Raw genomic sequence first — 17,112 nt, 5'->3', positions numbered from 1 at the left:
CTACGATTGAACTGTCAGAAGCACCTCTGCAGATTTCCCAAGATCGGGTCCTTAAAACTATAAAAAAAATCTAAGGCCCGAAGGAGCTCCAGGACCCAACGGATTGCCTAACGCATTATTCCAGAATGACCCCTTATTCTGGTCCGACATCCTCACTCCATTATTCACACATGCACTATCGTCAGGTACGATTCCAGACTCCTGGAGAGGAAGCATCCTTAATCCTATAGACAAATCTGGTCCACGTTCAGATCCTGCCAACTACAGATTGTTCGCACTCATCGATGTTGAAGCCAAGATTTACGCCTCAAACCTGCTGACAGATTTAGAAGACTGGGTGAGCCACACAAACTTGATGCCAAACACACAAACAGGATTCCGGCCTGAAATGGGCACCCTCACCAACATCTCTGCGGTCACACTCCTAGCCAATCAAACTATGGCCAAAGCCCGCTCCCTCTATGCCTGCTTTATCAACCACAAAGCAGCATTCGATAAAGTACAGAGGGCAATGCTATGGGCCAAAATGCAAAGCTTGGGAGCACCAACAAAACTTTTGGAGGCTATTATCAACCTTTACTCGGATACATGGGTCCAAATAAAAAAAGGAGATGGGTGCAGCATAACAAGTAAGATCCAAACTAAAAACGGGCTAAAACAGGGGTGCGTGCTGGCCCCATGCCTCTTTAATATCTACACCGCCGACCTCGAGAAATACCTTCAACAAGTCCAAACCGATCCCCCAAAACTGGGCAAAACACCAATCACCAGGCTTCAATACGCAGATGATATCGTCCTTCTATCACAAACACCGATAGGCCTTCAACGATCAATGACCCAGCTAGGCGCCTACACCATTGCATCCCAATTAACAATTAATCGCAAGAAAACTAAGGTGCTGTGCTTCTCAAAACATCATAAAAAAGGGTCAAAAGGCAAATTCATCTGGAACCTGGGTGACAAACAAATAACCCAGGTGGAATCTTAAAAATATCTAGGGTTTCAACTCGATCAAAACCTTAACTTCAAACAACAGCTGAATCAAGTGAGAACAAAAGCAAAACAACTTCTCTATGCCTTTAAAATTTTACACAGGAAATTAAAAGGCAGCTCAACAGGGCATGTGTTGAAGGTAATCGCAGCCAAATTCATGCCAACCATATCATACGGGTCAGAAATAATGCATACAATAGATGCAGCCGCCCTTAACCAAGCCCAATCAAGCTTTTTCAAGAGGTTGTTCTTAATTCCCCAGCACATTTCTCAAGCCCAGATTCGACTGGAATACGGGCTAAAAAAAACAGAAACCAGCCAGACAAGGGGCGGTCATCAAATACTATTGGCGGATGAGGCAAGCAGAAGATAACACATTAGCCCACTACTGCTGGGAGGAAATCGAAAAGCAAGCGAGGCTAAATAATTCCATCGTTACAGTCCTAAAAAGTTCACTCAAGGACTTACACCTCGAAGGGGCACAGCACACAAACACCCCTTTTTCTGGCTTCAAAAAGGCAGTAAACAGCGCAACCAAACAAATTTCACAGCTAATGGATAAAACTGCATTCTCAAAGAAAAAACACGCTTGGGCAGTGATCAGTTCTTATCAGTCGCTCAAACCACAACCATACTTGTTAGATCACTTCTCACAACATAAAAAGCATTATCTGACCATGATGGGGTCATTCCCCACGAAGGACCTAACCCCAAAATGGAAACAAGTATGGTCAACAAAAGAATGCCGGCTGTGTGGACAAGGAGAAGAGAGCCTCTTACATCTCCTATGCATCTGCCCCACACTTCTAGAAATTCGGAAAAGGGTCCTCCGCAAGTTGCTGATAAAAAATCAGCTACGGACATGCAGAGCGGCAGTCATACAATGTCTTGGAGGCCACTCCATCGAACTTTCTTGCAAAGCCATTATGCTTTGGAAAATGGCTGTCAAAGATTTAGACAACAAATAAGAATGAACTGGAGTGGTTCAGTTAAGACCGCTTGGACCCTTGTTCTTCTCCTGGATCAACACAAATTCTGGGCCCCCGGTGTACAGTACCGCCTCTCTCTGTTCAAAACTTCTTTTTAACATGAAAGTTTTATCTAATGTATTATCTATGGACGACTATCCAGGTCATGACAGCATTGTGTTTTTATTCTTTTTCTGTCAGCTCCTTTTTAACCCTCAACAATTTACCTAATTATTATTATTATTTTTTTTAACATGTTTGTATCATTGAACTTCTTCCACTCTTTTAGGATTTTTAACGAGATCAAATAAAAGTATTTCTGACTGACACCAGGCGGAAGTAGTCTCTAGAAACACATTTAAAAAAATATGCCCAGCCACCAGGCCCTAAAACTTCCAACCAGTCCCAGGTCAGCCTATCTTTCAGGGAAGCAACTGTTATGGTGGTGCCTTTGCCCCATTTACATGCAACGACAGAGCTGGAGAAACGATCTTGCAAAACAAGCTAGTTGCTCATAAGAAACCTGTTGTAAGCTGGCAGGAGATGGCTTAAGTTAAGAACTCAAACATTTCCAACAGAACCAGTTCTCAACAGGCACATATAAGAACCAGGCACAACTAACATGTCTTTTATCGGGGGAACCAAGGGGTAGTAAAAATAAATCTCTCACCACACCAAAAGTGGTAATAGGGAACCATTCAGAATCAAAGGTAAGGAGACCCATGCAACCTCCCTCCCCAACCAATTTCTACACCATATAGCCTCGGTCTAAGGGATACTGACAAAAGTCACTTAATGCAGAAAGACATATTTGTTCAGAAAGGACATGGACTAGTGAGGCAACCATTTTAAAAACTATTAAAGCCTAGAGATAGAGGAACTAGGAAGAAGCATTTGAAAGGCTGAAATCTAGGATAAACAATCCAAAAAACGTGTCCTGCTGTTATGTGGAAAAAAGCTCCACCCACCATACCAGTCATGTAAGAGACCCAACAGGAAGCGTGTGACAGCCAGAAACTGCAGGAGCACTTCACGGAAGCCCAGAGATGATCTCACGGGTAAGAAGTTGCATCTCTGGGTGAAAAAAGGAACCTACAAGCAAGCACATAGAAGAAACTGTAACTGCCTAGCCACAGAAGCCAATGGCAAGTAAAAGAATGGAAACAGAAGGTATAAAAACACCACCTACTGAAAGGCGGTACGACACCCCTATAAACACTGGATGCCAACTGTCTGCATGAATACGGCTGTAAGACACGTCCACTGCACCACCCTCTATGAGGAAGTCACATAAAAACCAACATGCATTCTAAACATGACCTTTGGGTAGACCCTTCAGAGCAAAAGCTCAACAGGTGACCCTGAAGGAAGGACAAGGCAATCTGCACACAAAGAAACTCCACATACAGACAACCCTAGTAGAAGACCACAGAAAAAATTCAGTGGAGCTTGGAGCTAAGGGTGAGGAAACACCTACGGTAATGTCCAGGACGGTTATTTCACCAGATTTTCATGCAGGGTATAGAGTGTGCTTAGGCACATCCAGTCTTAGAAGAAAAACCAGACACCTCAAGGTGAAGACTTAGAGAAAAGACTCACTCATGCTTAAGATAAACAATAGTAGAAACAACTCTAAACAAGACCACATGAAGAGTCTGGCACAATAAGGGTCACAGACTCCTGTGGAACGTCTAGTGGTAACCAAACCCTAAATAAAAACAATAGTATAAATTAGCTTTTTGGAGAAGGCCCTCCTGTAGGCAAGAGCTAACTGCCCAGAGGTGGGCAAGTGCAGCCTCTCGGTTCTCCTATATGCAGATGACGCTGTCCTCATGGCGAAGACAGGCAGGGGGCTACAACTTCTGTTAAACTCCTTTGTGCTCTTCATGGAGGGCCTGGATCTGCTGGTTAATCACAGCAAATCATTTGTCATGCAGGTGGGACCTCGTATAGCAAAGCAGTTCAGTTTTAAGATAGGAACCTTGTCAATCCTGACGACAAATGCTTTTCTTTCCTGGGAGTAGTGTTTGACGATGCTCTGAGTTGGTCCCCCTTGATTACCCGCAAGAAGGGGGATCTGGTCAGAGCGACCACAGCTGTTTTTAACTTTGCTTCTAGAGTTGGGGGGAAACTGATAGGGGCCCTCTTGAAGATTTACAGAGCCAATGTATAGCAAAGGCTAGTAATGGGAGAGAGATATGGGACCACACTGAGCTGGAGGCTCTGCAATTTGCAGAAAACACTTTCTTGAGATGGGTACTCTCATTACTAGAGAGTGTCCCATCCTGTGTTGTGCACCAAGAGCTGGGATGGCTTTTCTCTCAAACAAACTGGTGTTTCGCACTGTGGTTAAAGGTTTGGGCCAAGAAAGAAAAAATCCTTGGTAAGGATATTCTAAAGGATTGTCTTTCCCTTGACCATGTTAATCGTATCCATTAGATAAAGTATGTAAGACACGGCCTCCACAGCCTGAAAAGGGTGGATTTATTTGACAACCAAGATGGTATAGGTCAGAGGGATTTTACTTGCATAACAGAGTGTTTTCTTACAAGGCGTTGTTGTGATAGAGAATCAACAGAGCTGAGCAAACCCAGTGTGCGCAGGTATATTGGATTAAAAACTGTGGCAACCACTGAACCATATCTTTTAGAGATCAGAAGCAACCATAATCGCTTCCTACTGACCAGATTTAGGCTCGACTTCTTTCACTACCTCCTGGCCCAACCCTGTGGCAGTCACAGAGGTCAGTGCCACATGCCCTGTGGCTGCGACCGCCGGTGTCCTCAGGACCTGAAGGACTTTTTAATGTTTTGTAGTTTTTATGAGGTTCCTGGAAAGAATTATCATTCTTATTCTTAAAAAGGCTTGTTTTAGGAGGGGGAGACCTGCTTTTATATTTTTAGAACTTCTTTTAAATGATACCGTGCTGTATAAGCTCAGCTTTTTAGGGGCTGCCATCAGACTTTGGTCAAGCTGTGATTAACTTTGATAGCGGGATTTATTTTTATTATTTTTTAAACTGTAATTAGATCACACTGGCCACATTGTTTGGTCATTCTGTACAAATGTGGAGTTTTATTGATGTTTGTATGACTTTTATGGTTTTATCTGTAAAAATCGGAATAAAGTTTCATTTAATTTGATTTGAAAACAATAGTAAAAAAAAAAACTAAAATTCTCAGAAATACCATTGGGATCAGAATTCCCAAACAATGCCAGTTATACTAACCACTGAAAAAGCATGCAGTTTTTTTTAATAAATCCTACGTCGTCCTTTTAGAGCACACCAAGTCACTAGATGCACCGAAAACATCCACAAGTGGTTAGAAGAAAACCCACTGTCTGACCCCATCTTGGTGCCTTAGATAAAATGATCCTAGCAAAACTGGTTGATGGTCCCTGGTATTAGGCATCTTAGGGCACCTCTAGCCTATAGATATTCAGAAAAGGCTCAAAGACCCTAGAGAGAAAGAGAAAGAGAGACCACTAAATTAAACCCATGAATCACCTAAGACGAGATGTTCAAGTACAAGAAGTTACTTAACTTCATTAAAGCTCTTTCTGGTGGATAGTCCATTTAACCGCATATTCCTCTCCCTTTGAATGTTCCGAGGCATCAGACTGGATCTGTAAACATTTCAGCAGTACTCTGTACACTGAGAGGTGGCAACGTGCAGCTTTGCTGCGCCATAGTTCCCTTCCAGCAGTGACATTTGGAGCTCCATATAAGCCCTACACATACATAAAGATGCCAGTTATTTTCTGGGCAAACAAACAGCTGATTAGCTTTGACTTGTTTGCATACCTCTAGACTTGGGACCTCATTAGATGGATAAAGAGCCCAGTTCAGAGAACGGGGAGGATTGGAGGGTCAGTGAGGAATCTGTGCTTAGATGAAGTATCCACCAGAGACAGCATTACCAAAGGTAAGTAACTTGTCCTTCTGATGGATACTTCTAACAGCAGATTCCTCACCTTTTGAATAGATAGCAAAGAAGTATCTCTCAAATGGTGAGTCTGTGAACTGACTTAGACCAAAAAGTCTTACAGGACCACACAGGTAAACTGGCCATCTCTATGGACCTCGATGTCCAAATAGTAGTGCTTTGTGAACATAGGAAGTGACGTCCACGTAGCAGCCTGACAGATGTCCGGAACAGACTTTCCATGTACCAATGCAGTGGTTGCAATTTTGGCTGTGGCGGAATAAGCCCACAAACTTTATGATGGCTGCTTCTTAGCTAGTACATAGCAGATTCGAATGCACAGAACGATCCACCAAGAGCCACTCCTTATCTGAACTGTATTGTCCTGGTTCACTCTAGCGAATGTAAACAAAGAGGTGATCGCCCACATACTGATCCTTGCTACGATCAAAATAAAAGCTTAGGACTTTTTCAGGATGCAGGTGATGAAGTCTCTCTTTCTCCTTATAGAAGTGAGGTGTACAAAGGAATGCCGGAAAGTTGATGTTTTGTCCGGCATGAAAAGGAGTGACCATTTTTGGAAGAAGCCAGCATCCTCAACATCAGATTGCCCAGAAAGAATGTCGTATTTGGCGGGTTGACAGAGTGGGCCTGAATCTCACACATGCCATGCTGATGTTATGGCGATATGGAAGACTGTCTTGAGAGTGAAAAGCCACACTGGAAAGCTGTACAGAGGTTCAAATGGAATAAACTTTAGGAATGTGACAGGTCCCACTGGGCCATGATAAAAGGTGTAAGTAGAAACAAATACAGCAAGCTTTAAAAAAAAAATGTAAATCACAACAGGTGATTTAATTAAGAAGGGCTAGTCTGGCAACCTCAAAAAAGTCAAAAGAGCAGAACCACATGGCAATGGTGTTTGTTGTATGTTAGCAACTGTATCAGTCTTGCTCATGTGAAGCTGGGTCCCTGATCTCCACCTCACCCAGATGGCATCCCTAACCTAGAAACGAGGAATCCATCATCACGGTCAGCGCTGGGTGGATAAAGAGAGGAGTCTGCTGTTGACCCAATCGCCGTCAAACAACCACCATTGCAGGGCTCTTCCAACCCTCTGAAATTGGGACCCGATTGGACAGATCTCCCTGGTGCTGCACCCACTAGAACTTCAGATCCCACTGCAGAGGCCGCAACTGCCTTTTGGCATGCTTTACCTGCAGGAGGCAAGTAGCCTCATAGTCATCTGCACGAAGATCTAGGACAGAGGTTAAACAGCAAGATCATAGCCCGAATGTCTTGGAGTAAAAAAAAATGCACCATGTTCAACAGAATAGTTCTGGTAAATAAGAGTGCGAAGTGACTTCGGCACACTGAAAGGAAAGTCCAATAATGCTAGGAGGTTTGCCGCTAGCTGAGGTGGGTGATAACGGCCTGTTTCCAGGGTAGGAGAAGACTGAGACCCCCTGACCTCCGAAGATGCGGTGTGACCACTGCACTCAGTTTTGTGACCATACGAAAGGCACAGGCAAACTGAAAATGCTACTGTCTCACCATGAACTGCAGATTGTGTCTGTTGGCATGTAGGATGGGGATTTGGAAATAAGCATCCTGCAGGTTCAAGACTAACAACCAGTCTCAAGGGTCAAGGACCGAGAAGACTTGGGCCAGGGTGGCATCTTGAATTTGTCTTTTTGCAGACAGGCATTGAGAGGACACAGGGCTGCAATGGGATGGAGACCTCTGTCCTTCCTCTGCACCAAAAAATAGCAGGAGTAGCAACCAGTGCTATTTTCTGAAGCCGGGACTCTCTCTTTAGCTTCTTTTGTTAAAAACTGCCAGCCCTTCCCGTTGTAAAACAGACAGATGGTCCTCTGTCAGCCAACTTAAGGGTGGCAGAAGGTGCGGTAGGGTAGAAGTGAACTTTGGGGAGTAGCCCCCATGGAGTATTCGCAGCACCATTTTTCCTACATGACGCCTTGCCATCCTGGGAGAAAATGCAAGATCCTGCCTTCAACAGTGTGTCTGGAAGGATACACTAAAGCGGTTTTGTGGCTGAAGCACCTGAAGGAGTCAATCAATCAAACAATCATAGCATTTGTATAACGAGCTACTCACCCAGAGGGGCCTCAAGGCGCTGGGGGGGGGTCTGCTACTGCTCAAAGAGCCAGGTCTTGAGTTGCTTCCTGAAGGATAGATGGTCCTGGGTCAGCCGGAGGTGGATGGGATGGGGGGGGGGTTCCATGTTTTGGCTGCCAGGTAAGAGAAGGATCTTCTTCCGGTGGTGGCTCTGCGGATGCGTGGAACGGCGGCGAGGGCGAGGCTGGTGGATCATAGCTGGCTGGTGGGAGTGTAGACGGTCAGGCGGTTGTTGAGGTACCTGGGGCCCAGGTCGTGGAGAGCCTTGTGGGTGAGGAGTCTGAACGTGATCCTCTTGCCGACGAGAAGCCAGTGCAGGTCTCTCAGGTGTTCGGAGATGTGGCTGTGTCAGGGGATGTCCAGGATGAGTCGTGTGGAGGTGTTCTGGATGCGTTGGAGTCTTTTCTGAAGTTTGGCTGCTGTTCCGGCGTAGAGGGTGTTTCCGTAGTCCAGTCGGCTAGTGACGAGTGCCTGGGTGATCGTCTTCCTGGTTTCGGCGGGGATCCAACGGAAGATCTTTCGGAGCATACGCAGGGTGTTGAAGCACGACAACGAGACGGTGTTGACTTGTCTGGTCATCGAGAGGGAGGAGTCCAGGATGAAGCCCAGGTTACGTGAGTGGTCCGTTGGCTTGGGAGCGGTGCCCAGGGCAGGGGGCCACCAGGAGTCGTCCCAGGCGGAGGGCGATGATCCCAGGATGAGGACTTCCGTCTTGTCTGAGTTCAGTTTGGCGGCTGTTCTTCATCCACTCGGCGACGTCTTTCATCCCTTTGTGTAGGCTGGTTCTGGCGGTGGTGGGGTCGTTTGTGAGGGAGAGGATCAGCTAGGTGTCGTTGGCGTAGGAGATGATGTTGAGGTTGTGTTGGCGTGCGATGGCTGCAAGGGGGCTCATGTAGACATTGAAGAGGGTGGGGCTGAGTGATGATCCTTGTGGTACTCCGCAGATGACTTCGGTGGCCTCGGATCTGAATGGGGGGAGGCGGAGTGGGAGACAGGGCTGCACATCGGACCAGCTGTGCATGCAGTCTGTGTCTTCCAGGGCCTCGGCCACGAAAATGGCAGTGGAGCCAGATGACCGGTTGCATAGGGCTAGCATTGGTGCCCCCTCATTCACGCTAGTTGTTTGAATGACACAATGGTGCCTATTGCCTGGCCTTGGCACTCCGAGGTCTTCAGCCCACATTTAATGTCAAGTTTGTGCTGCATAGTACTATCTTTGATGGTCTGTGTGAGAAGGGCATTAGGTCTTGGAAACAGCAGGCAACACCTGGGCACAGAGTCCCAAAGTGCGTGTGAATAGTGGCCAAGCAAACAGCTGGAGTTGTCCAAGCGCAGGGCAAGGCTAGCAGATGAGAACATGCACTTGCCAAAGCTTTCGAGGCGCTTAGATTCACAGTCTGGTGGAGTGGTGGGAAAAGCGTTCAGGTTTATCCTGCTGGCGGATGCCTCAACCATCAGACTTTCTGGAATTGGAGAGAAAAGGAGGCACTTTTCTCAGTGGCAGGCCCGGAGAGTGAGATCAAGCCAGAGTATGGAGAAGTGTCCAGACCACTCGCATCTTATATGCCCTTCAACCAGTTATTGTCAGTATAGTGAGGTACAATGTCATCCCCATAATCCTATTGGTCACTGTCTAAATCCATCTGAGAAAAGCTATGAAGAACCTGATCCCTCCCTTGAGGCAAAGGTAAAATGTCGGAGTCTAATGTGTTGCTAAAAGACTGCTGCCAGGAAGATTCGGTCACAAGCTCAGTCAAGCTCAAGACGAGTTTGAATCGGAGTCGGAGAGCACAATGAGTTGTGCTTTTTCTGCCAGCCTAGGCATCTGGGTTGGTCTATGGGGATCCAGGTCAGGGCCTGCTGCCGAGACCAAAGTTGGCACCAAAGCTGATGCAGAACCTGTAGCGGGTTCGGAGGTTTCAACTGGCGCCGAGGGCGACTCACCGATGGGATTCTAATTGGAGGTCCTTGAAGTTCCTTGAGGAGAGAAGGAGCACCCAAGGGAGTATGTAGGGTGCCAAAGAGACGCAGCATTGTTTTGAGAAAGTTCTCTATATGCTGAGGTGTCACCAATAACAACAGAAATTCAGGCTGCCTTAGGACAAGAGTTGGAATTGGCTCTGAAGGATATTGAGTTCGGAAGCGAGATGGAGAGGCATGTTTATGCTCTCGCACATTCTCAGGATTTCAAGAGTGGTGGGTAGGGTCCAGGTCCCACTTGGACATCTAGTGCTTCTTCTTTGACTTACCTGATGACTTCGCCCGGTATGAAGATCTGCTGCAGGAACGAGTTAAGGAGCAGGAGGGGGACCTTCCTCTCAACCTCAATTGGTCACATCATTGAGTCCTTTGGTGTTTTGCCATGTTAAGATTCACCTTATATGTCCATATGACCTTCCTGTTCATCTGGGCACACTCACCGCAGGCCTTGGGGTCATATTTCGACCCCAAGCTTCAAAGACATACCTGATAGGGATTTGTCACAGACATTTGCTCGCAACGGTGCCTAAAAGGCTTAAACCCTGTAGTTTTAGGGGGTGACACTCACACACTGGTATCGTTTTTGGATAGAATTGTCTTGATCAGAGATGAGAGGTAGTGCCGGATCCATGTCTGGTGGGAGAGAAAGAAAGGAAATGACGTCAGTGTGCATTACTGGTGCTTTATTGCAGCGCCACAGATTACCTCCAGATTGTAATGATGTCAGCATGGAGCTGCACAATGCCACCTGGTTGGCGGGCAGGGGTACTACTAAAAAGTTTCCAGGTCCAGTTTGCAGCCTGGGAATATTTAAAAGGTGAGGAATCTGCAGTTAGAAGTATCAATTAGAAACCCTAATTATTGGCACAAACATCCAGTAAACACAAGAATTCAGCAATAATATGTATGCAATAAAACGTGGGGATAAAGAAATTAAAAACCTCAAAGACAGGGGCTGGATTCTGGGCATGGCCTGACCATGCATGTGCATGCGCTTCTTTTTTAAGACTGTATTGTCTGCTAGACAAAATTGACTTTTCTGTGGCGTGCAGATCTGGACATCCGACGAGTATGGAGGAAATTGGACTGGATGCACCCATTTAACTTACTATGGAGCTCACTCTATGCCCTGTGCAAATCCCTATTTAAGAGCATAGGTGGTGTGCTATCTGGGCACCCAGAGAGTCTGTACCTGCAAAATTAATGTCAGACAATTTCGACAAACATGTGGACAAATACCAGACATTATGATTTTAAGCAGCTCTAAAAGTGGGGAAGGGACGACAAATACACTCAATAAACGTGATCCTCTATTCGGAGGTATGAAACTCATAGTGGTGTGGTAATTGCACAACTGCTAAATACTGCACTGCTGTTTTACAAATTGCAGGTGTGGTCTTAATAAATGAACAAGCAGACAGAACTATGCATCTTTGAATGATGAGCAAATTAAAATTTCAAAATATAAAGAAACACTTTTCTACTCCACCTTGGAAGAAACTCTTCATGATTCGCCAGCTCCAAGGAACTAACAATATCGACAGCATCAATGTAAAGCTAAAAAGCAAAGTATAGTTCATAAATTACCAGTATTCAAGATAGTTTCTTTTTAATTCAGATTTCAAAAAGACATATAGTGAACTACTGATCAAAAACATGAAAATTCAGTTTTTGAGTGATTTTTACTTCAGCATGTTGCACAAATTATTGGGGGGGAAGAAATCAAACAACTGTAGTTTTCAATAATTAATAAATTCAAAGTTTTCTGGACATAAGAAAAATATTATTTTCCATTTAGAAAAGCCAAAGAAAGTCCTACTCACCCACTGCTGCAATGGCGAGAACTTTCCAGTCACAGCTTTTAAGACTTCTTGACTGGTAATTCCTCCCACAGCTGCAGCCAGAGGCGCAAGAAATCCCTTGGCCGTCCAAGATAGCCATTTCACAATGCTCTCATCAACTTGTGGCTGTACAATAAAAAAATCATTTTTCACAAGGACAATAAGTCTAAAATCATTAGTGGTACTGTGATTTGAATACACAAAAAATAAGAGTTATCTATAATTCATTAAAATATTTTTTGGATGACATTGTGCTGCGCTTTCTAGGAGTACATATCTGACAAGATATGGCACAAATTAAATATATATGTTTTAGGATTAAATTACACATACATATTATCCTCTGTATGGGTATATTTCTGAAGTCAACTTTCAAATGTAGTGGACCCAGGCAATCACGTACATTAGCCATGAGATAAATAATGTTCAAGACTGATCAATTAACTTAATAAAATATAATGATACATTGAGAAGTGGTATCACACATTTCAACATACAAAATTGTGGCATTTTCACCCAAGAACAAGGTCCCCGAATCTCAAAGTCTAGCAGTAGGTATAGGAGTTGTGTTTATCGGCAGAGTTTACAACTCAAGCAGACCACTTCCATTTCTCGTAACTAAATAGTATCACAATCAACAGAGTCTCAACCGCATTTTCTCTCAATGGGGCACCCCTCATCTGGACCTATTCGCTACCTCACATTAGTAAGATGTCCATGTCCTTTTTTCAAAAATGACCAAACTTTGGAGTAGAGCCAATCAGCTATCACCACTCTCTGGAACCTTCCTGGAAGGAGCTCTAGTCCCTCAGATTTTTGTAAACACAGTGCTAAGTAGGAGTATTACTGAGAGAACTAAGGTGAGCCCTTGCAGGGGAGGTGGGTGGGTTGCATGTGAATCTATGAAAGATAACAATACTGGATAATTGCAGTTACTGGTAAGTAACGCATTCCTTATCCAGTATTAGGGTATCTTTCATAGATTCATATGCCTGAATCAGAGTAGTAAGCAATGATAAGCACATTTCGGATGGTACAGTATGACAAATTCACCAGATAATAACATATCAATGTGAAACATAGAAAGTACCAAAATGCAATGAAAGAGAATAGTAAGGAACACAATAGAGAAATGTGCGTATAGAAGAAAGGATGGTGGGAGGAAGAGAAAGGCTCACCTCTAATGAAATAGACGACGGAGCACTGCGTGTCCCACTTCAGCATCCTTCTGTATCCAAGCAGTAATGCTTGAGAATTGTACGCAGCGTCTTCCATGTTGCCGCTCTGCAGATGTCTGTAATGGGCACTCCTGCAAAGAGCGCCATGGAGATAGAAATCGCCCTAGTGGAATGGGCTCAAACCTTGGAACGCAGGGGTTGCCCCGCTTGCTGGTGACAGAAATTAATAGCTGCAGAGATCCACCGAGAGATACTTTGCTTGGTGAGTGTAAGACCTTTCCTAGGTCGACTGAAAGCCACAAAGAGTTGGTTGGATTTGCGAAATGTCTTTGTCCTGTCAATGTAAAATTTGGATGCGTGTTTGCTCCGAGACATCACCGATGAACTGTGGTTTTAAGAAGACTTCGAAAACGGAGTCGCGTCTACAATTTGAACACAACAAAAATAGAAAGGAAACGAGAAATCCCCTATTAATTATTGGTGAAAGAAGAATCATCTTTACAAGGTGGAAATATGAGCCGCCAATAACAGCCTCAGCTATCTTCAATCAAGAATAAGGGTATAAGGTGGCAGTCTTTGGAATAGACGAGTGAAGATTCGAGTACACTATCCTTACATAAGAAGAAATGATAATCAAAAAGCGAGCGAAATGAACCCAAGATTACAAGATTACACCGTGGTTCAAGCCCTGATGATAATCCCCTGAGGAAGTGGGGGTTTGGAAACGCGTTGGCACGTCCATATTAACCTACGAGGGACCTACATCAATTGGAATTCTAGTGAGGGTGTCACCATAAGAAATATACCTCGAGAGAGAACCTTTCTAAACAGTCTTATCCCCGTAGTTAGTCTGTCTTAAGCGCCCCAAAGAAATTGCATAATGAAAATAATCTTAGCACTGGCAGGCCTCCTGCAGTACTGACTGGTGTGATTGAATAATTTGTTTTTAATGTTCTTTGTTCTAAGTCATGAATTTATGAATATATGTTTGTTATGAGTTCTTAAGGGTACATAACGTTAAATGAGATGTGTATTCCTCTAATGCATCAAAAATGATGAATTGTTTCTTTAAAATAATTTGAATTGAATAAAATTGTTTAAGCATAGTACAATGACTAAAAGCTTTGAATGATGTATCTGCTGAATAATTTAGCAGCACACAAATTGGTGGCCAGGTAACTCTTTGAGACAAAAGTATTAAACGTCCTACCCGGCCCCCATAACGGACGTGACCCTTATAGCTTATAATGTAAAATTTAAGGCAGCGTTTAAGATCTAAAGAATGTAGAGTTGTTTCTGCCGCCGTTTGAGGATCTGGAAAAAAGGATTGTTAGACTAAAGGCTCATTGAGAAGAAAGTCTGATGGGACCTTAGGCACAAATTTAGGATTTGTTCGAAGTATAACCCTGTTGTGTTTGAACTGAAGGAAAGGGTCTTGAATTGAAAAAGCATGAAGCTCACTTACTTGCCTTGCCGAGGTAAGGGCTAGAAAGAGCGCTGTTTTCCAGGAGAGATACTAAGATCAGCTCTGTGTATCGGCTCAAAAGGGTGTTTCATAAGCTGAGCAAGAACTGTGTTGAGTTGTCAAGTGGGAGGTAAAGACTTTACAGGAGGAAATGTCCTGAATAGGCCTTTGAGAAACTTTTTAATCAACCTGTTAGACCAAAAAGATATTGCTGCCAGGTGAACCTTAATGGAAGCGTGAGCAAGACCTGAATTCGCCAGATGGAAAAGGTAAGGCAATATTTGTTCCGGAGAAGATGAAAGAGAGTGTATCTTCTTTGACTTGCACCAGATGCAGAACCTCAACCATTTTAAGGAATATGTTTTGTTAGTACTGTGGGCTCGAGCCCGAGCCAGAACTGCTATGCAGTCCGGAGGAATGTCTAGGTCATGGAATTCTCTGAACTCAGGAGCCAGGCCGATAATTTGAATGATGCTGGATCCGGATATTGGACTTGTTGCTGGCTCATTGAGAGAAGAGGGGGAAACGGTTTCAATGGGATCGGCGGTTCAAGGGAGAGAAGATGAAGCTCCGTGAACCAGTGTTGGTGCGGCCATGCTGGAGCTATCAAGATGAGCGTGCAAGGCTCCGCTTTTAACTTCCTGAGGACCCTGGGAATCAGGGGAATTGGTGGAAAAGCATATGCAAAGACGTAGAACCATGCGATCGAAAAGGTATTCCCTAGGGATCCCTTTCAGGGATGCAAGCTTGCGAAGTGTTGGCATTTGGCATTCTGCTTGGTAGCGAATAGGTCCAGATGAGGGGTGCCCCATTGAGAGAAAATGCGGTGTGAGTCTGTTGATTCAATTCCCATTCGTGGCACATTGTTTGTTGTCTGCTTAGAGAGTCGGCGTGATCGATGTCCGTTCCTGGGACATACTCTGCCTGAAGGGAAATGTTGTGATGAAGCAACCAGTTCCTGATTTTTTGTGATTCTCGAGAGTGTGTCAGAGAACGAGTACCTCCCTGCTTGTTTAGATAGTGAATTTTTGTGGTATTGTCCGTCCGCACAAGCACTAGAGAATTCTTGATCCTGGGAAGGAATGCCAGAAGAGTCAGATAATTAAACAAGAATAATCCTACTCAGAGTGCACCCCTCAGGGATGGGGGACACTCAGTGTTGTGAAAAATACCCCTCACACACCAACAGGCCCCTTGGTGTCATGCTTCATCATCGGGGTCTTCGCATCCCGCTAGAGGGATGCGGCGTGCTGCGACCAGCGACTACGCGGGAGCACTGTCGAAGTTGACTATGTGTGGTGTGTGTTAAGTGCAAGTGATGGGATATTGCGAAATGTGAGTGAAGGGTGTGGTGAGAAATTAAAAAGTACCTGGCTAGTGGGTTCTATGAAAAAACTTTATTCGAGATCCCTAGCTGGTACTATTAAAAAGAAGTGCAAAGTGAGGTCAGTTGTCTTTATTATGGACACTACCTCTGGTGTGTGTCGACATGTTTCGGAACTGGTGTTCCTTCTTCAGGACGGGGGCACAACTTCCCAACCCTACTCACGTATTTTTAAGAAAAAAATGTTTTGTCTTAAAGTAGAAAAAAGTGAAACTATTTACAGTGAAGAAAGGAGGATAAAATGTGCCTACAGCGGTTTTTTGGTTCATGCAGTTGCATGTCCTAAAAAGAAAAAGAAAAGGCGAGTCAGTTTGGTTGCCACAAGGGACTGGCTCGGACAGGCGCAGTCACCTGGAGCCCCAAATGGTTAAATAAACCTGTAAAAAGAAAGACAGACATAACACACAACATAGATGACACACTAATAGTTTGTAATGGTTCTGTAAAGCATACTCATAGTGACTGTTGTGTCCTGCCTCATGAGCATATCCAGAACGCCAGGGTAGGTAGGTGGATTCGTAATCTGTGTGGGTAAAGAGTTGGTTTCAATATTTTTTACTCACTGACTGGGTTCGTGCTAGGTAGGTCTCTGGAAGTTTGTCTACTGAATACTCACAAAATCTGCCTGAGTCGGCCTCCTTCTACCACCCTACGGATTGTAAACGTTCAATTATGGTCCAACGTAGATCATTGACACAATGTTGTTGTTCCAGGGAACAACGACAATTTTCTAACTGTAACACAAAAAATGTTGTCTACATGATAACATGCCCATGTGGCCTAGAGTATATAGGCATGACCACCCGACCTGTAAAAGTGAGAATAGGAGAACATAAAAGCAACATACGCTGCAAAAAAACAACCACAAAGATGGCATCTCACTTCCTGGAACAACAACATTGTGTCAATGATCTACGTTGGACCATAATTGAACGTTTACAATCAGAAACCGGCCTGTTTCAAAAAGAACAACGATGGGTTTTTCGCCTGGGCACCCACATTGAAGGCCTAAATGATGATATTCCATGGGGCCATCTGTCCGGGTAAAACCTGAAAAACCTGAAGTGTCTGCAACTTATGGCTGTAATTCTATTTTTGAGAAACAAGGGTTCTTATCAAACTGTAAGCGTAAGGGTGTGCCTGGTTAGTCTCTGTTTTTAAAAAAAAAAACATGTAAACACTCACTGATCCATCCCATGCGTTGTCCCAAGTACCGCATCACAAGTTTCCCAATAACC

General features: G+C 44.4%; 1 protein-coding gene across 2 annotated transcripts in view; it reads right to left on the bottom strand.

The window, feature by feature from the left end:
• Positions 1 to 17,112, bottom strand: part of UBA6 (ubiquitin like modifier activating enzyme 6) — a 1,035,692-nt gene that overhangs the window by 653,133 nt on the left and 365,447 nt on the right. For both annotated transcript variants that reach the window (XM_086961917.1, XM_086961916.1), the window contains exons 14-15: positions 11,830 to 11,973; positions 11,496 to 11,563 (exon numbers count right to left, since the gene is read on the bottom strand). In XM_086961917.1, coding sequence (XP_086818043.1) covers positions 11,496 to 11,563; positions 11,830 to 11,973 — 212 coding nt within the window. The remainder of the gene's footprint in view (positions 1 to 11,495; positions 11,564 to 11,829; positions 11,974 to 17,112) is intronic.

Source organism: Lissotriton vulgaris, chromosome 3_1, assembly GCF_964263255.1.
Source record: "Lissotriton vulgaris chromosome 3_1, aLisVul1.2, whole genome shotgun sequence".
In the NCBI taxonomy this organism is placed as follows: Eukaryota; Metazoa; Chordata; class Amphibia; order Caudata; family Salamandridae; genus Lissotriton; species Lissotriton vulgaris.
Note: the sequence above shows the minus strand (reverse complement) of the source record. Positions and strands in the feature narration are given on the sequence as shown.